This window comes from Chanos chanos, chromosome 4 (genome assembly GCF_902362185.1).
Source record: "Chanos chanos chromosome 4, fChaCha1.1, whole genome shotgun sequence".
In the NCBI taxonomy this organism is placed as follows: Eukaryota; Metazoa; Chordata; class Actinopteri; order Gonorynchiformes; family Chanidae; genus Chanos; species Chanos chanos.
Genome location: NC_044498.1, coordinates 21,027,267 through 21,053,678, shown reverse-complemented (window position 1 = coordinate 21,053,678; position 26,412 = coordinate 21,027,267). Strand labels below are relative to the sequence as shown.

The window sequence follows — 26,412 nt, the reverse complement described above, 5'->3', positions numbered from 1 at the left end:
ATGTGTCGTTGGGAGGTTTGCATTAGAGAGGTTTGCAGCAGGGTTAGTGGAGTACCGGGCTTTGTTGCTGTTGCTGTTCCATAGTGTTGAGTGACAGCTGCAGTTTAGTGTTTAGATCTTTGCTGAGGTTCTCCCATCTCAGTTTCATCTGATCCTGCGTGCTCACATTCTCAGCCTTATCATGCAATGTACTGTCTGAACAACTGCAAAGATGGCAGTATTCAAAGAGTATATGGGATAGATAGAGAGAGATAGACAGAGAGAGAGAGAGAGAGAGAGAGAGAGAGAGAAACAACAGAGAGAAACAAATGAACTTGTTTCAAAAAAGAAACTGAACAGCTAAGAAAGACATACCCATTCACGTTCTAGACTACACCAGAATACACAAAAAATTTAAAAAAATGTATCTTAATGATATTCATTGTATACTCTCCTGTGTAACAATACATGTTTCCTCAGACCATTAAAAGGCATAAAAGGACGTGCATACCTCTCTCCATTGGGTGTTGTGTGTTGGATCAGAAGCTCCCCTCCTCTGTGGGCCACAGACTGTAGTAACTTTCTTTGATGTGCAAGCTGCTCCTCCAGCTCCTACACCAGATAGAGATCATAGATCAACATCACATGGAACTTCAGAGGCAGAAAAAATAGTGCAACTCAGCTCAAGCCCTTTATGCTCATCCTTAACTCAGACCAAGTACTTCAAATGGTCGCCTGGTGTGGTTGTTCAGAAGTAGACAGAAATCCTTAAAATGTCTTATAAGCTGTGCTCTGCTGCAGAAATATAGTTTCACAGTAAGAGGTTTGTGCTCTTCACTATACTGTGTCTATGCTGTGTCTTTGTGCAGTGATGTAATGGTAGACTGGTTTCTTACCCTCTGTTTCTGTACCGTGTCTTGGTGCTGCTGGCTGCGTGTGGACCGGGCCTGACTGAGCCAGTCCAACACGCTAGGGCTCTGAGAGATTGTCGAGTCCGGCTCACTGTCCTCCTGTTCCTGCAAAGAACCCTGGAGGAAAGACAGAGGTTAAAGGTCAGCGCACATCAGGTCACCTCAATGAAGCAAACAAAAGGTTGAGTAGAGTGTCAGCCTTGTGGCCTGCTCCCTAATCAAAATGAGGTCGGTTAAACTAAAAAAGTAAATTGGATTGGTGGTTTGAGATTTGTCTCCTGAAGGAAAACCTCTGAGGTCAGCTTTTTAAAGCAGTTGAAACACTCACAGCAGCTGATAAGGCATGTGTGATACATGAGGCTACAGAGCATGGAAGACATTCTTTACGTTTTTAATGAAACAGGTAGATTATATGAACGTAAAAGATCACACGAAAATCACTCAGTAGTGGAGAAAAGGGGTTTTATCTAGTTTTTTCCTTTTTTCATTAGCTTTCTTCTTTCTGTTGGTAAACCAGCTCACCAGTTGAGTTTGTAGTGACTACAGACGTGCATAAAAAAACAAAAGGCTAAAATAGCTGAATTGTGACTTTAGTACCTGTGTGAGATTTGAAAGATCAGGGAGAATACTCTAGACTTTAGGAAGCTCCTCTTTGTTTAAATGACCGTTTCAGAGAAAAGTTATTGTTCTCACTATACAGTAGGCCTTTATGATGATGAGGCCAGTGCTCACTGCAGTAACGGAAAATGGTAGTGGGAACATCTCCTTTGTGTCGAGACACACAAAGTGCTCCTTGATGGATAACAGGGTGGGCAGGATTAAAATAAAACAAAACTCTCTGTCTCTCTCTCTCTCTCTCTCTCTCTCTCTCTCACACACACACACACACACACACACACAAACACAAAAACACACAGAGCAGAAGAAATATGCAGCTCTAACATAAAAACGTGATGTCAGCAAAGTGCATCCTAACAGGGCCTGTGGCTCATAATGAAATTATGAGACCAAACAAACATTCACTATTTGCAGTGACAGAAACAAAAACAACACACCACAACAGGCAAGGGCTGACAGAAAAATGACTAATGTTGACACCTGATACCACAAAAATGTCAACTATGGGAATGAGTGCAAGACCACTGGACATGTCTTGCTTCCCTACGCCTGATCAGGCCTTAAGTGACTCGCATGTAAGGCAGAGGGAGGGGACTGAATGACTGGGGTTTCATTTCAGAATAACTGAGATAGTTAATCATTAGAAGTAACACTACGATAAAAAGAAAAATGGGGAAAGAGAGCACCTTCCAAGAGACTAAAGCAAAGAAGAGCACAAAGAAGATTATGAAAACGTTAGAGATTATGGCAGAATGCGAGAGATGTATCTGTTATGGAAGGGGATGGGGCAGAGAAGTAAATACTGTAGGAGAGAGATGAAAAAAAGAAAGGGAGAAAAGAAAAAAACGATGGTACATTAGTGTGTGACGTGTGTGGTATCTGACCTGGATGTGGGTCTGTTTGTCCTGTAGGATCCTCTGCAGTTCTAACAGGCTGGCTTTCAGACTGTGCAGTTTGAGTGTGAGCTGCTCTGCATCGCTGCGTGTCCCACCTTTCCCTTCCAGTAACAGACTCTCGCTGTGCACAGACAGCTCCGACAGACACACTACCTTCTGTTCAATCTCCAGCAACATGTTCTGCAACACAGGCCACAGGAAACAGCACAACAACTCAAAAATAACTTATTGATTAACATTTTTTCCCCAATAAAGTCAATAAAGTGAAAAGTGCTATATTGACAAGACTGATGCTGACATTAATGTCAAAGCATTTGTCCTGATTTCATTCTGACACTCCCACACTAACCTTAATTTTTTTTTCCTTTCATATACTACTCAAACAATTGACTCTTTTTCTCCATCTGTCTTTATATCTATTACTCTCTGCTGTAAGCGTCTTTTTAACAAGGAAAAACATCTGAGTTCCTGAAAGATCTCTGAGTAACCCATACTTGGTGGTGCTAAGCCAAAACCAGCACTCATTATGGGCAGTAAATGACAGAGATTACACACAATTCAACAGGGCCTGCAGCGGCTTATCTGAGTTTGTCTTGACATGATAGGTGGCTAGTGAACTCTGGGTACAAATTATAGATTTATCCTTCAATGGAGAAACCGATAATGCCAAAAAACGTTCTCATTCTCTTTCACGAGGAAAACAGGAATCCTGTTGTGTTTTATTCACTTTTTCATCACAATAAAAGACACAGTGCACACTTGTGGGGTTTTTTTTCTGAAGTCTATCGAGATAATTCCTTTCTTTCTCTTACTTTTTCTCTATTTGTTGAATTTTCCTTCAAATCTTTTCAATTTAAACAAATCTCTTTTCTCTCAATAATTCACTCACTTTCCCCTCTCTCTCTCCTCACACATTGCCATTTTCATTCCTTTTTGGAAGTGCTTAATCTCCCCCCCCCCCCCCCCCACATTCCATCCTGTGAGTGTCTACTAAAAAGACCACAAAGCAATGAAAGAAGCTTCTTTTTTTCATCTCTTTGATTTTCTTTTTCAAATGTATATTTCTTTTAAACAAAGGTCCATGAACAGACTGGAGGGGTTGTTATCCATTCAGTGCGTTGCACTCACAATAGTGCCTTACAAGGAGCTCTGCCACCCTCCATAAAGCAACACTAGGCCATAACAGAGAGAGACTTTGAATAGCTTTCTCACTCCCTTATTCTCACTCACTCGTACACACAAACACACACACACACACACACAAGAATAGCACCTCAACACGGGCTCGTGGGCTCACGTATGCACACACACCCTGCACACACTCCCTGAGACGGAGGACTATTCTTACTCCATAATTCTTCTTATCCTTCACTTCTCTCCATTCTCCCCTCTTTCAAATGGACTGTCTGCTGTCTCTTCTTCTATTTTCTCTCCTTCATCCCACCCTTCACTGTTCATTTCATTCCTACCACCTCCATTCTGTCCACTCCTAACTGGTTCTGCAAACATGTTATGTTGCTCTTTTTTCCTGAGATTATTTATAAATGTAGGATTTTTGGAATGGCCAGGGATGAACTGTGGCCTGTGAGAGACAGACCTAAGCTAAGCAGGAGACATATGCCTCACAGTGATCTATTAATCTGCTTAAAGACAACAAAGCTCCTAAAAGCTGTTTCAGAGACCATCTGATTCTGCCTGTACGGATAAGACAAGCTACAAATACCATATACAAACACATAGAAAACAAAACCCCAAATAGAACATACAGCATTTTGTTCCATTTTGTGAGATTATGTTGTAGACTTTTCCAAGGCAACCGCAAAAGAGAGATCATTTTCAGACAAATTATTATTCAGTTGAGAGCAGATATGATGCATCAAGTACACTGTCCTAAACCAATAATCACTGAAGCTATTGTTACATGTTCGCCTACTTTGAGAAAATTAATTATTTCAAAAATCAGATTTCCATCTCATTGTCTTACTCTTGTCCAGGAGAGTTCACATTTAGCTGTATAAAGCCACAGCTGACCTCTAAAACCCCCATGAAAACAAGACAACCCGCACTCATTCACCTCCAGGCAGCTACAGGCCAGGGGCTGCTTTGACATGCCCACTAAATGACACTTCACCCTGGGGTCGAAGCGAGGCCTGTGGCCTGCTGGACTCTAATCTGAACACAAAGGGAAACATTTCCCCCCTGGTTACCACTTAACTGAAGGGTTGGAGGTCCCTCCCATTGGAATGCCTATTCTCTGTAGGGTGTCTCAAAGCTGGAGTAAGTCTGAGCCCATAGGATGGCATATAAAACCCGCTGCTAATGGGATTTTCAAAATCCAGCCATAGAGAGACTTATGTACTGTGAAATGTTAAAAGTCTTGTATAAAAATGAAACTGAACTAATCTAATCATCCATAAAGAGATACTTGAGGGCTAACAGTAATCACTGAGTTGCAGAAATTCTATATTGTAATGATGCTAACTTTATATTGGAACAATGGAGATCAAGTTGCCACCAGCAGCCAGGAAATAAGACAAGGAGAAAACTTTTAACAATAACATCAAAACTGTTCAAAAGGGAGTTTTGATATGTTTACATAATGTGATGTCATTTCCTGTTACCTGGCAGTCAATCAGCTGCTCTTCCATGTTCATATCCTGTGGGTGGGGCTGGAGTGCGGAGCTGAGGGTGGCACGGGTGCTGAGCAGCCAATGGTCCAGCTCCTCAGCTTCAGTATGGTAACGTTGTAGTGCCTGCTCTTGCCGCTGTTCCTCAAGCTGTTCACTTAGTCTCTCCTGTATGGGGCAGGGTAAACATCTGAATAACTGATCTAAGAAATTCCACATAAAACTATAAATTTATTCATTTGAGGAGTCTAATACTTCAGAATAATGATAATGAGTAATGAATTCAAGCTATCCAAGCCAAACCAGACTGTTGTTGACGTATGCTGTGGTTAAGATCTGTACCTCCAGTAACTGACGTTTCCCGGAGGCCTTCATTCTGATGGTGGCCATTCTCTCGCCGAGGACAGTCAGAGTAGATTGGAGAGCTAGCTGGTCTCCTGTGTCAGAGTCCAGTCCGTCGTCCAGAAGCTCCTCAGAAAAACAGTTCTGCAAAGCATTGATCTCATCCTGCAGCATCAGGATCTCGTCCATCAGAGCCTGCTCAACGAACAGTCAAAAGAACAGCCGCGAGTTATAGGGACACGATCAGCTATTCAGTTTTCATATTATTTAAATAAAAAATGTTCCACTCTTCTCCAAAACAGCCTTCTGTTCTCTCTCTCTCTCTCTCTCTCTCTCTCTCTCTTGTGTGTCTCTTACCTGGTGGGCAGCCATTTGGCTCTCTGGACTTTTGCCCTGTTCCAGTCCTTCATTCAGGGCTGCCTCGATGGACTCCATCTTGGTGGAGACGGACTGTAAGGCCTCCTGATAATGCTGCTGTCGCTCCAATGCTTCATATAAACTCTTCTGCTTCTCACTGATCTACAGGCAGATGAAGAGAGAGAGAGAGAGAGAGAGAGAGAGAGAGAGAGAGAGAGCAGGAGTCAGAACAATATTTGCATGTGCATTGACACAGTTATCGATCCCACCAAAATGACTGTGTCAGAAGAAACGATTGACAGCCAGTCAGTCTGTCTGAGCACTTACCACATTCTTCAGAGTCTCCCAGGAACGCTGCAGGTCGTCCAGGTTGGCTGAGGCGGCTGACTCCATGGTCGGGTCGTAGAGCTGCTGCAGTGGGGCTCTGCTCAAAGGAGGTCTTCCAGTTCCCTGTCAAACACATAGCAGATAACAGTCAGACCGTGTGTATATTTTCATGTGTGTAATGAGCTTCAAATCCGTTTACATTCTTTCAGGTAGGAAAAGTACATGTTTTCTGTTGCAATGACTATGTTTACCACATAAACATGCTGCGCTTCCCTCAGATATTCACATGTACCTGTAATTACCTGAGCAAAGCTGTTCAGCAATGGTTTTCTACCCTGAGGGCTGAATGAAATTAAATTTGAAATGCTTTTGGCAGAATTAAAAAAAAGGAAATGCCCAAATGAATACTGCAATTTCAATTCAAATGGAACAAAATGGCAGCAGAGTTTTGAAGAGGGAGGGTTATATCAACATAAACATTCCTTACAGTCTCCTATCTGATGCACACGGACGCGCGCACACACACACAAACACACTCCAGGGTGAGATACTTAGCCGTGCAGTCAGCTGTCACCATGCTGTTAGTCTCCTCTGACATTTCATTCCAGAATGTCAAAATGAGTGTGTTTTGTGTGAGCGTGTGCCACATCTTCCCTGGGCTCATTAATTCTCTCTCTCTCTCTCTCTCTCTTTTACACTATCATCTTACTGTTTCCTCTCATTCATGGTCTCACACTCTCTAAATCCCTTCCTGGAGTGCCCTGCATTGCATGTTTGTTTTTGTATTTTTCCTTTTAGGAGGATTCACTGGAACAGATTTGATGTGGACAGTGATTGTGGACAGAGCGGTAAGACTGTATTCAAGGTTAACTAAATGAAATAAATATGACCCAGTAACAAGTGGATGAATATTGGTTATGTGCAAGGGATGAGTTTGTGAAAATTTTAAGAGAGACTTTTCTCAAAGTGTCATTATATGGAACAGGGTAAGTGGGTTTGATTGACAGAGCCTCCAAACTGTCTGATATCTGTGTAAAGGAAGTCAGGTCACATAAAGTATGTGTATATTTGTTTATAAAGCAAATATACGGGACTGGATGGATTAGTTGTTACCTGTTAGTGTTTGGAAACCTGATTACAGATATGTGTTTACGCTCAACAAATTAGTAAAATTTTTCACAATGTGAAACTTTGTCTGAATTGGAAGTGACACTTATGAACATGTAAGAACATAGGAGAACATGCTAGAACACATTAAAAGAGCAGTTGTGAGTGCAGGAAGTGACAGATTAGCGACAGCAGAAGAGGAAGATAGCAGGAGGCTAGCAGGAGGATAGGAGTTGGTTTCTCAGTGAGGAGACTTTTGGGGTACCTGGTTAAGGGGAGCATCAGCATTAGGCCCAGGCGAGGGGGAGCGGCAGGCAGGAGGGGAAGACACCTCACTGTTGGTCCCCTCCTCACCAGACTCCTCCGTAACAGGAGAAAGAAGTGTATGACAACGACCCGCCGTCATCTACCCATACCACATACAGGATGAGAGAGAGAGAGAGAGAGAGAGAGAGGGAGAGGGAGAGAGAAAGAGAGAGAGAGAGAGTTGGACCGAGTGAAAGAATAGAGACCGTAAGAAAGAAAAGTAAGAGAGAGCACCAGGAAAAAGGCAGGAAGAAAGCAGAGGGAGAGAGAAAGAGAGAGATTTGCGCATTAGTGAGAGCATTAAGGGATACAAGAAGCCTTTCATAACAGAACGAATCACCCAAAAAAGCTCCATAAAGTCCCATTAGACACACAAACTGTGCGTGTGTATGTGTGTGCGCGCGTGAGTGTGTGTGTGTGTGTGTGGGACAGAAGTCTGCAGTAAAGAACAGCATACACCACCACACTGTTAATGATATTAAGTCTGTGACAGAGATCCTTACAGGAACAGCATCAGAGGACAGGAATGAATATGGCCAGGAAACTAGACCACACATACACACACACTTACGCGCACACACACATACACACACAGGCATACAGGGGCAAAGACTAGTACACACAAAACCACAAAAGAGGCACAGGCATGGCTACACACACACAGACACACACACACACACACGAACAGACAGGAAACAGAGCTGAAAAAAACAAATGGCTAAGGAGAAAAATGTTTCAGTAGAAAACCAAGTATTCATCTGTTCTTGTCCAGATTCAATATTATGTTAAAATTAGATCTCCTATCTGCTGAGCCACAACAAATGTAGCTGTCTCTCTCTCCCTCTCTCTGTCTCACACACACACATACACACTCTCTCTCCCTCTCTCTCTCTCTCTCTCTCTCTCTCGCTCCCTCCTCTCTGCATGGACACACACTCCTCTTTTCACTCCCAAAACCCCTCTCTCTCTTTCTCTCTTTCTCCCTCTGTCTCTGTCTGAACTGACTGCAGACTCAAGCGCGGAGTACAGATGGAATCTGAGCCAATCTGTGCTCTATTACTACTTGGCGGCAGATACCAGTTAATGTGGAACTTGGCCGAACGGGTCCAGGCTCCTTATGACTGATTTTCATACCATTGGACAATGATGCAACTCAAGGCAAGCACTCTCAAAATGCACAAAACTGACACATCTTGTGAGGGGAAAACGTTAACCAGTACATGAATAGCAATGGTACAATAGCGAAAGTCAAGGCCAACAAACACCCTCATCCTGTTTCCTGGCCCTTTGAGACAAACACAACCGACAGAGCTCAGAGCTTCACACAGGGTTTATCTCTGCAGAAGGAACGGTACCTGCAGAAGGAGTGCATATAAGCCAGCCAGCAGAAAGAGATAAAGACAGACAGAGAGAGTAAAGAGAGAAGAATGCCTGGAGAAAAGAATCAGATCTGGAGAGAAGCAGAGAAAGACATGGGGAGAGGAAAAAAAAGCAAAAGAATAAAACGGAAAAAAAGAAACACAAGCAGTAGGGATGTGAAGCAGACATAGGCACAGATATATACACACATACTACAATAAGGAGTGTGTGTGTAAATCACTCACCATGACAACAGAGGGGTGTGTTGGTGAGTGTTTGGGCATCTCCTCCTCTTCATCGAGATCCTCCAGGCCGTCAGACAATCCGTCCACATCGCTGACAGTTAGCAGCATGGTGGCGTGCTTAGTTTTCATAGTCAGCATCTTACACTTGGAATTCAGAGCTGAGATCTGCTCCTGATAACCTTTTATCTTCTGGGCCAGCTCCTGTCACAACACATCACCCCCCAAAGGCCCACACCATTTGGTTTAGTCCACAATAGAAAATCAGACAGTATCCAGATGAAGAATCCAAAAAGGAAGAAGCAAAAGAGGGGAATCCTGGGTTAATGCAGGGAGGAGTGAGACCGGTGTGTTCAGCATAATGGATTCATCTCCCTCTCTCTCTCTCCCTCGCTCTCTTTGCTAGCTTGCGCTTTCTCTCTCTCTCTCTCTCTCGGACTGTTTGTGAGGGGGGAAAAAAGCAGAGCTAGATTGCTCTGTCAGAGACATTCCGAGCTCTCGACCAATGAGATTAATTGTAGGGCGGGTGAGTCACCCTAGCCTCAGGCAGCAGCAAACGTGACAGACAATACGTCTGGCCAATAGTAAAGAGAGGGAGGGGGAGATGGAGGAAAAAAGCAGGGACACAGAAGGGACCAAATCATTCCCTTGTCTAACTAAGCAGGCTCTGAAGCACACGCAAACACCACGCACACACACAAAGAACATGATTACAGGAAGTGAGCTCAGTGTGTGTGGTCCACCCCCTCCTCTCTTCCTAACTTTCTGAAGCTTTAGGCACTTCCTCCCTTCTCACCAATCCTGGGGCTGCTCTCTTAAAAAAAAGGACTGAGAATAAAAGAGAATGACGGAGCAGAAGGATGGGGAGGGGCTCGTATTGTAGCCGTCTCTAGAGGCCAGCTGACTTACCCCTCCTTCTTTCCCTCTAACCCCCACCCAACTCCAAACCCAACAACCACCATCCCTTATTCTGATAGGCCAAAGTCTAACAGTCAGATCACATGACCATGTGGGAATGTGTAAACTCCAGCAGTCAGTCCTGCATGGCAACGCACAATAGGATAAAGGTCAATGGCATGGACAAATTCAGGAACAGCTGCACACACGCAGTAAATCTATCTATCTATATATGCACATGTATATCATATATTATGATATACATATATATTACACACATATATGTATGTGTGTGCGTGTGTGTGTGTATGTACATATATATATATATATATATATATATATATATATATATATATATATATATGTGTGTGTGTGTGTGTGTGTGTGTGTGTGTGTGTGTGTGTGTATGCGTGTGTGTGTGATATACATGTGCATATATATATGGATAGCTAGACAGATAGATAGATAGACAGATAGATAGATAGATAGATAGATAGATAGATAGATAGATAGATAGATAGATAGATAGATAGATAGATAGATTGATTGATTTAGTGTACAGATGAATGGTTGACTATTTGAAGACAAACAAAAAATGCAGATGAATACTTGAAAATGTTTATGTTTCTAGGCTCTGAACTAATACATGAAATATTTGAAATCATATTTGAAAACAATTTAGAATAAATGATTAGAATAAAAGTATATGATTTGAAGGATGAACACAGAAACTTGGTCAAATAAAGTGGATCTTTGGGTTACTAGTGAACTAGTGATCATGTATGAATAGAATCTCAAGGCCCTGCAAACAGACCTTGACTCTCTCTCTCTCTCGCTCTCACTCTCACTCTCTCATTTGTGTACATGTGTACCCATGCACCCAGTGTGTGTACATGTGTACCCAGTTCATGCACACTGTTGCTATTCACATGAATAAAATTTCCTTGTGTTCACATAACTATTAAGACACGTTCAGTCAAAAGCAACACCGTGCCTTTTTTTCCCTACTATCATTAAAACATGACCTTGACACAGAGAGAGAGAGATGTGAGGAAAAAAGCCATTTCCAGTGTTGAGAGAATCTTTTGTTTTGGCAGTAAAAGTACAGTAAATTATTAAGTGAAAAGCAACAGTGACCCATTCAGAACTATCCTGCACTTACAAAGGAGCTGTTGTTTTCAACAAATTTTGGACAATCATACTCACAATAACTGTGATATGTGTAATATGTGTAATATGCATAGATGTGCTCCATGTATGATTTCAAATGTGCTACAGTTCAGAAGTTTAATACCATTTTGGCCTGTGACTTCCACCTCTTATGGATTTTATCCATTGAGTTTATTTTACTTTGTTTAATTTATATTTTATGCTACTTATTAAAATACTCTTCTATTCTGTTTCATCATTGTGCTCTGCCTGTCATAAAATCGCTGTTTCTTTTTTCTCCAGGGTTACCCGTCTGATCTCATTCAAATGTCACTTGTATCAACCAAACGTCTGTTGTTTTCTCAGGCTGTGGATTACTTTTGAATCTGTTTGGAAGTGGTACGTAAAAGGTGAATCAGTCCAATGACCACAGGGTTGTGAGTTCAGATTTCATGACTGGAGTTGTGCCCATGGGCAAGGTGTAACTACAGGGGTGTGTGATGTCTGATACAGACAGCAATGATTCCAAGCCATTTTGGAGAGGAGTATCGGCTAAATAATAAAAAAAAAGAGATGTTTGTTTCAAGTGTAGACTTCAGTCACGAGAGTCCAAAGACACACAAACTGGAGGCTTTTTGCTGAATAAGCTTTGACAGTTCACCATATCCAGGGCAATGAAAACCAGCCTGATGAGACCAACCTTTTGAACAGCTGTCTACCTAACACTGTAAACTGGATAAGAAATACATATTGCAGAAACAGACTGAGATCCTGATAACCAGGTCAAATAAAGTCACAGGATAAATACACAAAAGAAAAGCCAGTGGGCAAACTTGGCAATCCAGGTTGACAAGTCTGACATGAGGTATTTAGAGACTATTGTGGAATCAAATCTGAGTTTTACATCTCGCATAGTGATGTGGCACAGACTGCGGTTTTTATCTGAGAAATGCAGATGTCACATCCTCTCTCTACTATAGAATACTCACAGGACAACACACGGTGTGGTTTTCAGTCACCAGGTATACTACTTTTCACATCTGACTGGGTTGCCACAGTAAGTTACATGTAGAATTTGAGCGTAAAAAGAGTGAGCGTACTCTGGAATGACTTTACGGTTCTTCCACTTGTGTGTTGTTTTGTGTTTGTGCTTTTGTTGCTTACCTCATGGTGCTGAATCTGGGCCTGCAGTTCCTGTATGTTGCCCGTAGCAACAGGGCGATCCTGGATGACACGATGGGCTTCCTCTATCAGTCTCTGCAAGTTTTTCACTTCCTGTTCATATTGATCATACTGCACCACTGCTTCCTGGGTAATAAGTTCAGCAAAGAACATCATCAGTACAGCTGGGTGACTTCAGTCTGTGTGTGTGTGTGTGTGTGTGTGTGTGTGTTTAGATGTGTTCTACTGTCCATGTCTGCAGGTTACTGAACCGTTGAATGCAAACAGTGGTGCAGTGGTTTCTTGCTACAAACTCCATAAACTGTGAACCGTGTATGTGTGTGTGTGTGTGTGTGTGTGTGAGATGTGTGAGGTGTGTGTGTGTGTTGTAAGTTTCTGTGGCATTGCGTCAGAAGCATATTGTCCATACCTGTAGGATATTGCACTGTTGGATGGTGGTGTGTTGAAGCTGACTGGTCTCCTGCTGTAAACTCTGGGCAGTCTGACAAAGGGGTAGACTCAGCACCACCTCCTCTGGCAGCCGCAGGGCACTCTGACACAGCTGCACCACCTCAACCTGCTGCTTAAAACCCTCCATCTCCGCCAAGAGGAGCTGTGTAAACAGTTTAGCACGACACTGAATTGTATAGATGTTTCCACTGGGACACCGTGCAACAGAGCCTGGACTCACTGTAAACAGCTGAGGGTCACATAGATACTTTTCAATCTCAACACAGAATTTTAACAATGGTAACCAATATGTATTATGACTAAAAACGTATATGTACATTTTGAGGTGGATGTTTGTAAATGTATCTGCCCGAGACAAAGCATTTGTGCTACACTAGTTCCTGCGTACCAAATCGGTTACCATGTTCAGTAGGTGTTTGTTTTAACTATGTAATACTGCTCTCAGCACAGAATGAATACCTATGCTAGTTGTATTAATGTCTGTATTATATCTAATCATGAACAATACTCTGCCATGATCTGTTCTGTGAATATTAATGAATATTTGTCTGTGGATGCACTTGGGTAAATGCACTACCTGTCTGTGGGCCAGCTGCTCCCTAAGGCTGAGGTGTGCCAGCTCCGGGGAGGTGAGGGTCACCTGGACTCGCTCTAAAGATGCATGGAGGGCCTTCACCTCACTCTCCAACCGCCCCAGGTCCTACAGGGAGCCAGGTTCACACAGAGGGGTTGCCATAAACACAGAGAACATAATAATGCTATATAATAATTCTGTACGGAATGCTACATGTGTTGAGAGAATAAATATATGTAAACCTTTGTTACAAACACACACACACACACACACACGGGCAAATTACACACCTCATAACATGTCCTGACTGTGAATAGTCACAGACATGATACTATGATATTATAGTAGGTTCTATTCTGCTGTCTACACTATAATGTTTGATTGACAGTACGATCAGGTGAACTGAGGAGATCACGGAGACAAATGAACAAATGGTAACAAACTATGTAGGAGCATTTTATTCACTATGTCTCATATCCGACAAAGTGTAATATATAACCTTAATGTTTTGACAACAGAAATGACACATTATATTCAGATATGTTTCTTTTTTGCCATTCTTCTCCTTTATATCTGTACATGGGGCACTAAAAGAAAAAAAAACATACCATCTGTGATGCATAAGGTAGATTTCATAATGTTGTTTCATTAGCACTAACAAGAAACTAATCCACTAAAAGTCTTGTTGTGCTGTCGCCCTGTGTGACAGTAACTCAGGGATAAGGAGATTATTCTGGGACAGCTGGAGCCTCTGAGGGAAGCCCCAGAAGAGAAACTCACAGACGGGCATTCACTCCTTTCTCTACCCAGGAACCCTTACTCAACACTGGACAGGCAGTTTGAGACAGAAACGACAAATAGGAAAAGGTGCCTACAAAAGCAGGATTTCTTGGCTGTCTTTTAAGACTAGTTCAACACCTCACCTCACCCCACTCCAATTTCTGACAATCCTTACTTCTGACCCAATACTTACTAACATTATGTGAATCACTGAACAACATGGCTTTAATAAATGCTTCTATACCCTGTGCCAAAGAGAACAGAGTCATGTTGGAGCCCTGCTATGAGCTCAGTCAGGTTTGCCAAGCACAAGCATCTTTTGTCCCTCTCTTTTTTAGAAATGATACGGTATTCAAAGTGGCATCTGTTCAACATGAGAATAACAATACTGGTGCAGCCAGTAAACACTGACAGCATTTCCTAGGGTTGGAAATAAGATATGATTGGATATTGAAGACACAGTAATTGTCTTAGTCCCTCGTACTGGTGCGGTAACCTGATAATGGCATTATGACACCAGACAAAATATATGTGGTATGCGCACAAACATGAAGCACAGACATAGCAGCAGATTTTCACTAACAGGTCTGTGCATTAGTAATAGTTCTCTACAAGATGAGGCCATTAGAGCAGTCTAATGAAAACCATCAATTTGAAAATATTGACCTTTGTCTAGGGCTCGTGTCTCACTTAGGGGAATGATACAAAAACATTGTGCATTAATTAACATCACCACTAGATGGCACTATACACCCAACAGTTCCACATATGTATATACATACATATGCAAGGTTATGTGTGTACATTTTGTTTGTGTTCTTTAACGCTGTTTCTGAGCCACCCTATAAAGTGTGTAAGACAAGAGCATCATCTGACTACCATGGTAATCACTGCTCAGTCTGGATCATACATTACCTTTGATGCATCTTGCAGACTTTGCAGTCGTGAATTGGCTCTCTGCTGGAGCTCCTCTGTGTGTCTGCTCAGCTCAGAGACCTGCTGTTCCATGACCTCCGTCTGTAGCACCTCCCCTAGCAACGCAATCCGCTCCACCATACCATCCAAATCACCATGGAGATCCTGCCGTTCCCGTAGCAACACCTGTGAACAGAAGATCTGAGATATCAGAACCACTTGTCTGGGTTAAAAACAACCTTCATCTTAAAACTCAACCATGCCTTACGGTCATTACAATTACTGGTAAATATGAGCATCTTTTCCTCAAATGTGAAAGCTGTTACCGGCATGATTGGTCACTGTGTATGTCACTCATCTCCACTGTCCTACCTGATGGGCCTTGATTTGCTCTTGCATCTGGGAGGCGGGACTCCAGATGATGTTTCCTGAGAGGAGAGTCTCAGCTTTTTCTGTCCAGTTCAGGACAAATCCCAGCATCTCATTGAACTCAGCAAAGTGCTTCCCTGCCTATCACAGATATCAGAGATGGAATAAAGCACCTCTACCACACAGAAACCAAACATGGATGAACAGTAAAATAATAATCTGAAAAATAACAGGTTATCTGATAAATAAAACAAGTCAATTATTCACATTTTTACTTCTAACATCACCCGGATATACGGCCAAAAGACAAAAGAGCAAACAAATTTATGAGTATATACATCAACAAACACAATATATCAGTGTTTAAGTGCCGTCCTTATCTCTCAGGAAACTAGAAAGGGCATGATCTTAGTGTGGGCATCCGACACAATAGCTCTCTCATGCTTATTTGATTCTTCATGAGAAAACCTAGTGAAATTCGGACCAGAACACTCACCTTCTTGAGGCGAACAGTGTGAGATTCCGCCTGCCGGCTGGCTTGGCTGTGAATCTCTGTCAGTTTGGCCAGTCGGGCACTCAGCTGCCTGGACAAGAGAGGGCTCTGCTCCCCAAATTCTTGAATGGCTCCATCTAACTCAGACAGGGCACGGGCACAAGCCTCCAGCTCCTCAGACAAACTCTACATGTGCACGGAGACAGAGAGGGCGGGGGGAAATTTCAATTTTTATGTTCCACAGTTCCAAAACATTTTCAAAATAACAGAATGAATTATTAATAGATCAAAAAGAAAACCCTCCTGCCGTTTAATTTTACATCTGACATTAACCATTGTGCCCAAAATAGAAACAATATTAGAAACATTTTATACATGTGGACAACTTCGTTTCATTCATTGAAGACGCCCATGTCGATAGAGCAAGGCAGCTTTTGCACATTAGTACCTTGGTCTCTACTTTAGCCTGCTCTATGTCTGTAGCTTTGTGCTTCAGTTTCATAGAGATAAGGTTGATTTTCTCAGATAAGTCTTGCATTCTGGAGCTGAAGTCTTCATTAACATCTTTGGCCTGCTGGATTTCTCGTTCCCTCGCTTGGACCTGGACAGAGAAGAAATAGTTATTTATTATGATTTTAAAATGGTTTAAGCTGACACTCTACAGCAGTATTATTCTGCCTGTTCCCACAGTAGCCACTTCCCTGAATGTTTAATTGCCAGTCTGGACAAGGTCACCTCATTCAGACTCAGTCTTGAAGCTCCTGAGTGACCCTCATTTAACTGTTTGAAGAGTGTTTGTGCACTATAACATACAAGGAACTATGGGAATGAGATGACAACTCTAGTATAGTCAGTCACTCCCACCTGGATGTTGATGTTTTATCTTGAGCACAATTGGCAATAATACAGTATATCTTATAATATAGTGCCCTCTGGAGGCAAAGCAGAGAAATATTAACAGCTTACCTGGTCCTCAGCAGACCCCAGAGCCAAAGTAACCTCTGCCAGTTGGGTGCGGATCTCAGATGGTAGCGTAACATGGAGGTCCTGGTACTTATTCTGCTGCCGATCAGCAATCTTCTCCACTGTCTGTCGGTGAGACAGTACGCTACCGCGTGCCGCCTACAAAAACCAGGAAACGTTACAGCAAAACGGATCTTTCAGTGTTCAGTGGACCCCGATAATAAAAGCATGAATTTGAATGTACATGTCCAGCTTTAATGCAGTAGCCTATATTATGATATTTCATAATCATATTCCTTTGAGGTAAATAACTATCTGTATAGATCTGGTGCCTATGAACATTTCAGAAGATGCAGAAATGAGATGCTTTGTTTCATAGTGGATGTAGAAACTTGCCTCCAGGTCCAACAGCAGAGAGTCAAGGTCAGCAGTGGGGCTGAGCAGCAAGCTCTGTGTATCCTGAATCCAGTCTTTAACCCGTCCCAGGTCCCTCTCCACCTCCTCTCTCTCCTGCAGCTCTGTCTGCACCTGCTGCCTGCTAACGCACACCTGCTGAAGGAGACTGGGAGGAGCAGAGGGGTAAGCAGAGTTAACAGTCCCTGTACAACACCTGCATACACACACACACACACACACACACACACACAGACACAGACACACACACACACACACATGCACGGAAACATGTATAGACCAACACTTATCACAAACATAGAAATGCAGAGATGCAATTATACATACAGACACTCACTGCTATATTCATACACAGACATACACACACGCACACACCTCACTGAAATATACACACATAACTTATCCAGTTCTATAGCATGTATGCACTTCTGTGGTAATGCTAGTATAGTACCTTGCATATCTGTCCTGCATAGCCCTTATCTCTTGTAAACAGACAGGTTGCGGTTCTCTGGAGGTGGTTTGTAACTTTTTGCTAGGGCTGGCTAGAGTGCTGCTCTTTGTCTCACTGAGCAGGCTGAGTGCATGATGTTTCAGTAGGGTCAGGGTGGAGCTCTCTCTCTCCACCTCTGTGCTGAAGGAGTCATGGTAATCCAGCAGACTCTGAAGTGCCGCCCTGTTGGCTGCTTTCTCCACCACACCATCAGGAACACGGCTGTGTAAGTCCTCAGACACAGCTTTTGCCTTCTCCATCTAAAAAGAATGATAAAGTGCATTGTTTCATACACCCATCATAAGTTCAAGATATACATGGTGTCGACTGGAAGAGAGGTTAAATCTCTCGTTATGGGAGAATAAATCTACGCTGATGACACTAATTTACCAAGAGTAAAGTTGGTTGGCCATGGGAAGGGCACTACTGCTGTTTTAGTTGTCGCACCAACTGACTGATATCTGGACAATAATTTCAGCCTCAGAGGAGCAAAACCCAGGCTTATAATTCACAGTTGTTGCTCTTCTGTCTGTTACATCTAACCATGCAGGGGGAATGAGTCATTTTTTGGAGTGATGTCATCCCCTCATGCATACACTAAAGCCAGATGAGATCATAAACGGAACACCAGTCAAACCACCACACACAACCTTCCTCCTGCCAACTGTCCGACTTCCCTTAGTACCATTATACACACCAAATGCCTGGCAACAACACATTCAGAAAGTGGAGGGGATGTCCTCAGTTTACCTGTGGCTTGACAGATAAAACAAAGTGTTTCTAAAGTCTCACTCATAAAACGTGCCCTGGCACTGAGCTATCATTGAATGGACTATTGATCATAAAACAATGATGGTAATACTCTGAACATGTTCATTTTTTACAATATTTTCTCATTAAAAAATTATGCTCTACTACAAATCCTCATTTTACATCCCAATGATGAAAATTTTCTCATGGACCAAAATACTTTTGGAAACAAAAATGGGGTGCTCTGCCATTTTGTGACTTACACATTTCCTGTCCCATGACCTTATTTCCTGTGACAGCAGTGAGGTTTATTCAAGCAGTGAGCTGGCCACTTCCACACTGGCCCAAAAATAATCCATGGGCAGTTGGCCAACCATTACATCACCCGCTGAAAACTGGTCATTATTCATGGCCTGGTCTGATCTGACTGCCTGAAGTGACCTAATTCAACAGTTCCACTGTAAGGGACTAACTGATTTCACTTATGTGATGTCTGGTAATCTGGTGGTTACAACATCTGGGAGTCAGCAGTGTGAGACTTAAGAAATTGCACATTACACAGGTAACAGCAGCTCACATTTCAATTACATTCATATGCAGGAGGCTACAGGTCTGCCTTTAGTGAACTGGTCTACTCATAGATGCACATACTGTGTGTTTACTGGATTAACAAGTCTCTCACATCCACAGTTAATGCTTTTAGTCACAAAAGATCTCTGGCATAAGGACCCTGCAAAGAGCCGGCCTGACAAATAGGATTTATTTCTCTATGCATAACTTCCTTACCTTTTCGCCAAAGCATCTCCAGTCCCGCACAGTGTCCTCTAGTGCCTTCTGCTGAGCTCTTGCTATGCTGCACAGTTGAGTCCAGCGATGAAATAGGACAGAAACAGAGCGTCCAACAGTGGCATCAGTGCCAACCTCATCTAACCTGGCTGATCTCTCTTTAAACCTTGTCAACATGCTTTCAAAACCATCCGCTAGTGACAGGAGAGCCTGTTGAAGAGAGAAAAGACACAGGGAGAGAGGGCGAGGAGAGCAGGAAAAAAGGTTTTAAAAAACTTCTGAAAAACAATATCAAAACCTGGAGTGTCAGGTACTTACACAATACTGAATCATGCAACAGAGAAACTGAGATTCCTAAAATCTGTCATATGTACATCCCTGTTCCTCAAAATTATTGGTACTTAGAGTCATGAAAGATCTACAATGGCTTCTTGGTAGCTTATTAAGCTATGGCAATGTGGTGGCCACAGAAACCTGTAATGGTTTTTAGACACCTCAGGACTGTGAAGTGGAGTGACACAGAAGACTGCAGTAACAATGCTATTTTCTGTAGTTCCTCTTTTTCACTCTCTCTCAAATAAAAAAAAACCCAAAACAATTAATTATTCAATAACCTGGTGAGCACGGAGCTTGTCCTCAGCATGCTGGATGGAGTTTGCTTTTGCTGTTGTGAACTCTGCCATCCTCTTCTCAGCTTCACTCATCTGCCTGATTAACTCCTCTCTGTCTTCCTTAAAGAGTTTCCACTGAGCTGCGCAGCTGAAAAGTATAATACAGGTAAAAGTGTTATAAATGCATAAAAACAACAATGGCTTGTTGCTTATCTGGAGAAACATTTAGTAGTTACCTTGTATTCTCATCCCATTATAACATTTCAACACAATGTGACAAAAGACAGTGGCAAAAACCCAAGTCAAAGCTAAAGTAAGATTATCCATTACCTCTGGAGAATGTCCGATTGAGATCTCAACTGCTGGCTGAGCTCTGCTCCACTTTGACAAAGAGCCTCAATGTCCTGTTGTATTGCCTCCATGACAACAGGGCATACGAAGTGTGCCAGTTCTGGGCACAATGACTTCAGTTCTTGAATGCCACTTTTGAAGGTCTGCTCCTTTGCTGTAATACTTGCTAATTCTTTGAGGCTCTCTGCGTTGTTTTCCAAGTCTACCTCCAAACTTACTTGCTGAAGAAAAGCAGTACACTCTTCCAGCCATTGCTGAATTGATGTCATGGTAGTCTGGTACCTCTGTACAAGTGACAGAATCGACTCCAAAGATGCCTGTGTGAATAAGACAGTGTTTTAGTATAGTTTATTCATTGACCTAACATGTAGAAGAGACATACTGCAGTGTTCTAGAGGCTCCCCTTTTTTGGACTTCAGGTAACTGCAAATGCAGACATAAAATAAGCTAAAACAATGAAAAACAGGTTATAGACTATGTCTGTAAACAAATTTTACAGACTGTAAATATGAGTAATTAACAAAGGGATGGTCTTGCCTGTTTTGTGGACAGCGCTTTCTGGATGTCAGCCTCAAGCTTTGCCACCTCATAAAGACTGGTCTCCAAGTGTTGAGGAAATGTTTTGTGTTCACTGCTGTACCTCTGTCGTTCCTTTTGGGTTACAGTATCCAGTATCCTCAGTCTGCATTGCATCTCTCCTTCTAGCGCCTGTACTGATTTGACCTCTTCCTGAACTTTCTTGATTTTCACTTCTTGTAAGGTCAAAGGGCACATTAATTTATCCCTAAGCTTCTGGAGCCAGCACAAAGTGCCGTTGACCTGAGTCTGTGAGTCCATGTTATCCTTAAGCTGGCTCTCACACACTGTGATACATTCTTTGATCTTTGACCTCAGTGTCTGCAGCTCCTCTTCTTGAGAGGTCACCTGAGTCCGAAGCTTCACAGAGTCAAAATACAGGACAAAGTCCTTAGTCTGTCTTGAGAGATTCTCTAGGTCAGAGCTCACCTCTTCTAGATCTTTGGTCAGGGAGTAGAGTTTGGACAATTTATCTATGGAACTTGATTGCATCTCAGAATCAAGTTCAGTTAGCTGTTCCTTAATAGCACTCATGCCATTGTTCAGTTTTGTGGACATGGTACAGTGATCTTTCAAAGATTTCAAAGTTTTCTTAAGTTCTTTTACTCTTTCTTCTGTTGATATATTTAGTCTGTTATGAAGAGTCACTAACTGGTCAATCACTTCAGATGAATAAGGCTGTCCTGTGCTGAGGAAATCTTGGGTCTTGCATCTCAGGTCTTTCATTGCCTGGAACAGATTTGCAAGACCTCTCAAGAGATCCTTGTAATCATTGTGCAACTGTTCCCCTTCCTCAAAACTTTGGCTAAAAGATTGTTTCTCCAAGGTATTGCACTGATCCTGAAGTTCCTCTAAAGCCTTTCGGGTCACCTCAATGAGAGACTCAAATTCCCTTCTCTCAAGAATCACTTGTTGAACTCTATCTCGCTTCTCTTTGGTTGACAGCAGAATGCCATTGTATTGTTGTGGAAGGGCATTTAATTTTTCATCCAGGTAGCAATGGTCCACCTCATTCAAGGTGGGGAGCATCTCTTGTCCCACCCTCTGGACAATAAGTAAAAGATTCTCATAGGCTGACGCTTGTTCCAGAAACTGATTGTACTTTGCCAATTGGTTCTGCAGTTTCTCATCACTCCCCCTAAAGTCAACTGCGGGAAAAGTAGCTACTTCTGCCTCTGTCAACCACTGACAGATCTTCTCCAGGTCCACTTTGAAGTACTTTCTGGTTACTAATGCCTTTTCAAGGTCCAGCAGACGCTGACTACATCTCTGTAAAGCAGTATCAAAGGTGCTTTGTAACTCCTCAAGCTTTTGAAGAATTTCAGCCTTTTCCTCCTCTGCTGCATCCTTAACAAGATCTCGTCCTTGTGTCCAAAGTGAGGCCAGTTCCCCCTGATAAGCCCTTAAGCTGCTGTCGACATTTTTGCAAGTCCGTACCTGCTTTGAGAGGTCATCTGGCAAGAGTGCCACATGCTCCTCAGCAAAAGCCTTTTGTTCCTGTTGTCTAATCCATCCAGCAGTTTTACTGAGGGCCTGAAGAAACTGTGTCTGCTCAGTGAAGGCCTTGCTGAGGTATTTGCGTCGCTGTGCTGCTTTTACCCCAAGCGATTCCACCTCTGCTTGTGCTTCCTGAACCAGATTTTGAAGCCTCTTCCTCTCACTCAGACCTAACTGAGTGGCAATGCAGCTGACTTCTGACATGGTCTGTGTTAAAAGCTGTTGCTTTGCCTCCAGTTCAGCGCAAAGGGTCAAGTGGTCAAACAAGAAGCTCTGAGCCATGTCTGGGGAAGGACTAGCTTTCAAAGTCTCAGAGAACATTGGTTGTTGCTCCTCTGCCCACTCACGGGTCTCCCTCAGGTGCTCTTCTACACGACCTAAGTCCTCCAGCATCTGGGCTGAGTCTTGGATCTTCTTTTGGATTAGCATCTCCAGTTGAGTCCACCGATGCTCCAGATGGCCAACCTGCTCCTTAACTAGGTCCTTGTCCTCCAGGCTGAGTCGAGACAAGATTCCTTGTTTCTGTTCTTTCAGGTCCTCTAGCATACATCTCTGGTCCTGCAGGTCAGTAAACAACTTTTTCAAGGAGTCCATGTGTTCAGAAGTGCTCTCTATGTCTGCCCTGAAAAATATAAAATAGATTGCTTGTTAGGTGAGTAAGAGCATTATAGGGTTGCTATAAGACATTAGCCCATTTGAGTTTTTTTAGGAAAGGGAAGCTGAGTGGTGTACCTGGACAGATAATCCCATTCCTTTGACACTTGGTCAAACAACTCCTCTACTGCAGCAATGCAGTCATGGTAGTCTCCAGCCTTCTGTAAATCCTCCTCCCTTTGCTTCAGCAATTCTGCAGCTTGCCGGCCCAGCTCAAGCCAAGAGCGGCGCAGACGGCCAATTTCCCTAAGGTCAGGGGACTCCTGACCCTCTGTTAGCCCTCCAATATTCTCCCTCAACTGGTTCAAATCAGCTTGTCTGTCCTGGAGCTCCTGGGTGAAATCCTTTTAGATACAGAATAGAGTGGATAATTATTACACGCAGCCTGAAATTGTTAACTGATTGACATTTCGCCAAGAGAAATGGGCAGCTCTGAAAGGCGAATATATTGTCCAAGTGCATGCACTTAGGAAATTTGTTGTGTTATTCTCTTGTTGATGGCTCTGATTATAACCAGAAATTATAGTATCTGTTATTTCCACGCACAGCAAGAGGTCTGCTCAGATGCCGTAATTATTGGCATAGACAAGTCAATTCTCACGTCCGTAATTACTCTGATGCGTGTAATCTGGGGGCAATATTAATTAAAGTGTGATGCTGTATGCCAGAAAGTGTGATGGAAGATAAAGTGATCTGCACTTTCATTATAGGACAGAGTTCATTCTAAATAAACTGATCTACTGTTTCAGGCAAACACCTAAACTTGATTCCATTTTTTCCTTTGTGTTTAATATGGCAACTTAATACATGTTAGGTCAACCCTTGTTTTGAAAATTGTGGCCTCATTTAATTTCTCATAATTTTTCCTAGTTTTATTTTCTTAAAATGCCTCCCTCTAGGGACACAACTCTGATATTTACCTGGGCCTGCTCCAACTGGTTCTGAGCAATCTTTGGCTCAAGTTCAGCTGGCCTCCTGGACATGTTCTGCAGGAGCTGCTCAGCCTCACGGAGACGCGACTCAAGATCAGAGCGCAGGTCCTGGATCTCTCGCCAGCTCTCTGCCACTTCTTCAGATATGACCATCTTCTCCTCTACCTAAAATCAGAGCACAATTCTAATCATATACATACCTATTCACAAAAAGCTCACCACATTAAACCGAATGCTGCAAGCACTGCATTGGCTTGACATACATAATTCATTGACATCCTAACAAGTAATAATACTTTTTTCTTTTCATTTTTGTCATAGTTCTGAGATATTTTTCTGTCAGATGACAACATGAATGGAATCAGAGATCACTCACCTGGAGTTTAACCTGTTGGATCTCTGTAGCAATCTGCCTCACATTTTCATCTGACAGATCACATGTAGAACACACCAGCTGCAGGTAGGTACTGGCCTGTTCCTGCAAGGTTCGTTCCTGCTTTACCTACATGAATGATTAAAAAAAAAAGACAATTTAAAAAAAACAGTCAAGTTATGAATAGTGTCTAGCTAAGGCAATCAGAAAACAGGGTTTGCCTCTTTGCTGTTGTCAGTCATGACTGAACTAAAGGCAGAGTGAAGCTTCCATATGTAGCCTAAGAGAAGCCAGAAGTGTTATTTACCTGTGTGAGTGCCTCCTGAAGACAGCATGGTGCTTGTGTATGGGGCTGTAGCTCCTCCTGTACACTACAGAGCCATGTCTGACATTGTTGCAGGGTGTCCCGCAAGTTGACGTGTCTCTGCAGTTCTCGATCCAGACTCTGATAGACCTATAGAGATAGTGTGAGGATCAGTCATAGACTACATACTCAAAACAAATTGGTCACTCTAGATTGGAAATTCAAAACATTATCAATTCTATACCGTCACTAAAATGAAATTATAGACTTTTGTTTAACATTCAGAATTCTACAATATACCAAAATTTGTCATTTCTGTTTGCCATTGATGCTTGTGACCACTGCAATCATGGGGAAATGGTTAAAGTAAATGTTAGACCCCAAACAAACTCAATAACCAGAGAGGAAGTGTACTGAGTGGTCAAATATTGGCAGTATTGATCTAAACTGGAAAATAATCAAGACTGACAGCATATTGAGTCATTCAATTGAACTCAATCAAACTGCTCACTTTTTCTAATTCATTAAAATATATTTAGCCTTCAGTTACATAATATGTCCTTATGTCCTTCAGTACACATGCACTACAACAGTTTTTATTCAAACATATGTATTCTTAGTTATTAAATAAGACTTCCACAGAAGAAATACTGCAGCATTTTGTGAATGAAGCACACTGTCAAGAGTGCTAAATTGGGTCATACAAACCAAGCACATATGACAGGTGTTGTATGCTGTGACATCTCTTATCCACATGAAGACAAAAGCCATCACTGACTGACATTCTTAATTCGAAGGCCCTCGCTGGGGGAGAGCCCAATCAATGACAGGTTTGCCTTGGCAGAGAGAAAGGTTGGCAAAGCAACTGACAGCTTTGGCACTGTGTGGCTAGCCTGCAAGGTGGCAGGACTTGCAAGGTGGCAGTGTGCTGGCAGGGCTAAACAAGGTTGGCGCAAAACTGTGTCAGTAGGGGGCAGTAACTGGTAGAGAAAGGAGGAGTTTATGAATGTTGAGAGTCATGTTGACAGCACTGGACTATAGTGGCATAAGAGTGCTCAACTAGGAGGGTATTTTAATTGACTGGGTAGTTTGCTTACGAGTGGCTAGGCTGGCACTGTGTCAGATTGCGCAGAGTGACACTCTTTTGGCAGATAGGGGCTCCATGTGGATGAGGTTTTTAGAGAGAACCAGGTGGCTGCTTTGGGGAGGATAAGGTTGGATTTGTGAGGCAGAGCTGGTATAAGAGAGCCAATTGACATGGGTTGGCAGGGATTTCTCCTCTGCTTTTTTTTTTTTTTTTTTTTTTACTAAAATGGTAAGTACTTGCAAAGCAGAATTGTCTTTGGCAGGATCTACTTTGGATGGTAGATGCAGTTATAAATTAGGTACAGTTAGTTGACTGGGTAGATACTTTGGCTGAGGTGGGAAGCTCTTCAGAACCTTACCACCTTATTTACAGTACAAAATTAATGAGGAAGAGGACAGTTGACAATTAAGCATCCTTTGCATGAATAGGACTGCATTGGCCAAATGGGTGTATTAACAGAATTAGGATAGATTGGCAGAGTGGGAAAAGTTGGCAGAGTGTATGTTAATCCACTGTGGCTGGAAAAATGCTGATAGCCATCGGTCAGTTGGCAAGCTGAAATAGCTACTTGGTGGACTCAGAATCGATAAATGTGGGCGATAGTTGTCCTTGCATAAGAAGAAAATATCTTTTTTAAAAAAGGATGGCTGAAGAAAGAGTTCAATGTCTTCTTGATAACGCCCAAAGATCTGGCTCGCAAAATACAGGACAGAACTTTGCCTGTTGACTGAACAGTACCTAACC

At 42.6% G+C, this 26,412-nt stretch overlaps 1 protein-coding gene across 1 annotated transcript in view; it reads right to left on the bottom strand.

Moving 5' to 3' along the window:
- Nucleotides 1–26,412, bottom strand: part of syne1a (spectrin repeat containing, nuclear envelope 1a) — a 126,780-nt gene that overhangs the window by 36,104 nt on the left and 64,264 nt on the right. The window contains exons 75-102 of the mRNA XM_030772170.1: nucleotides 24,585–24,731; nucleotides 24,281–24,406; nucleotides 23,893–24,069; nucleotides 23,051–23,316; nucleotides 20,783–22,940; nucleotides 20,225–20,562; nucleotides 19,898–20,042; nucleotides 19,284–19,493; nucleotides 17,709–18,007; nucleotides 17,240–17,405; nucleotides 16,847–17,002; nucleotides 16,329–16,481; nucleotides 15,884–16,066; nucleotides 15,391–15,528; nucleotides 15,019–15,204; nucleotides 13,327–13,449; nucleotides 12,709–12,891; nucleotides 12,282–12,425; nucleotides 9,075–9,275; nucleotides 7,430–7,570; nucleotides 6,058–6,180; nucleotides 5,731–5,892; nucleotides 5,374–5,568; nucleotides 5,026–5,199; nucleotides 2,393–2,584; nucleotides 876–1,007; nucleotides 491–591; nucleotides 56–203 (exon numbers count right to left, since the gene is read on the bottom strand). Of these exons, the coding sequence (XP_030628030.1) occupies nucleotides 56–203; nucleotides 491–591; nucleotides 876–1,007; nucleotides 2,393–2,584; nucleotides 5,026–5,199; nucleotides 5,374–5,568; nucleotides 5,731–5,892; nucleotides 6,058–6,180; nucleotides 7,430–7,570; nucleotides 9,075–9,275; nucleotides 12,282–12,425; nucleotides 12,709–12,891; nucleotides 13,327–13,449; nucleotides 15,019–15,204; nucleotides 15,391–15,528; nucleotides 15,884–16,066; nucleotides 16,329–16,481; nucleotides 16,847–17,002; nucleotides 17,240–17,405; nucleotides 17,709–18,007; nucleotides 19,284–19,493; nucleotides 19,898–20,042; nucleotides 20,225–20,562; nucleotides 20,783–22,940; nucleotides 23,051–23,316; nucleotides 23,893–24,069; nucleotides 24,281–24,406; nucleotides 24,585–24,731 (6,867 nt within the window). The remainder of the gene's footprint in view (nucleotides 1–55; nucleotides 204–490; nucleotides 592–875; nucleotides 1,008–2,392; nucleotides 2,585–5,025; nucleotides 5,200–5,373; nucleotides 5,569–5,730; nucleotides 5,893–6,057; nucleotides 6,181–7,429; nucleotides 7,571–9,074; nucleotides 9,276–12,281; nucleotides 12,426–12,708; nucleotides 12,892–13,326; nucleotides 13,450–15,018; nucleotides 15,205–15,390; nucleotides 15,529–15,883; nucleotides 16,067–16,328; nucleotides 16,482–16,846; nucleotides 17,003–17,239; nucleotides 17,406–17,708; nucleotides 18,008–19,283; nucleotides 19,494–19,897; nucleotides 20,043–20,224; nucleotides 20,563–20,782; nucleotides 22,941–23,050; nucleotides 23,317–23,892; nucleotides 24,070–24,280; nucleotides 24,407–24,584; nucleotides 24,732–26,412) is intronic.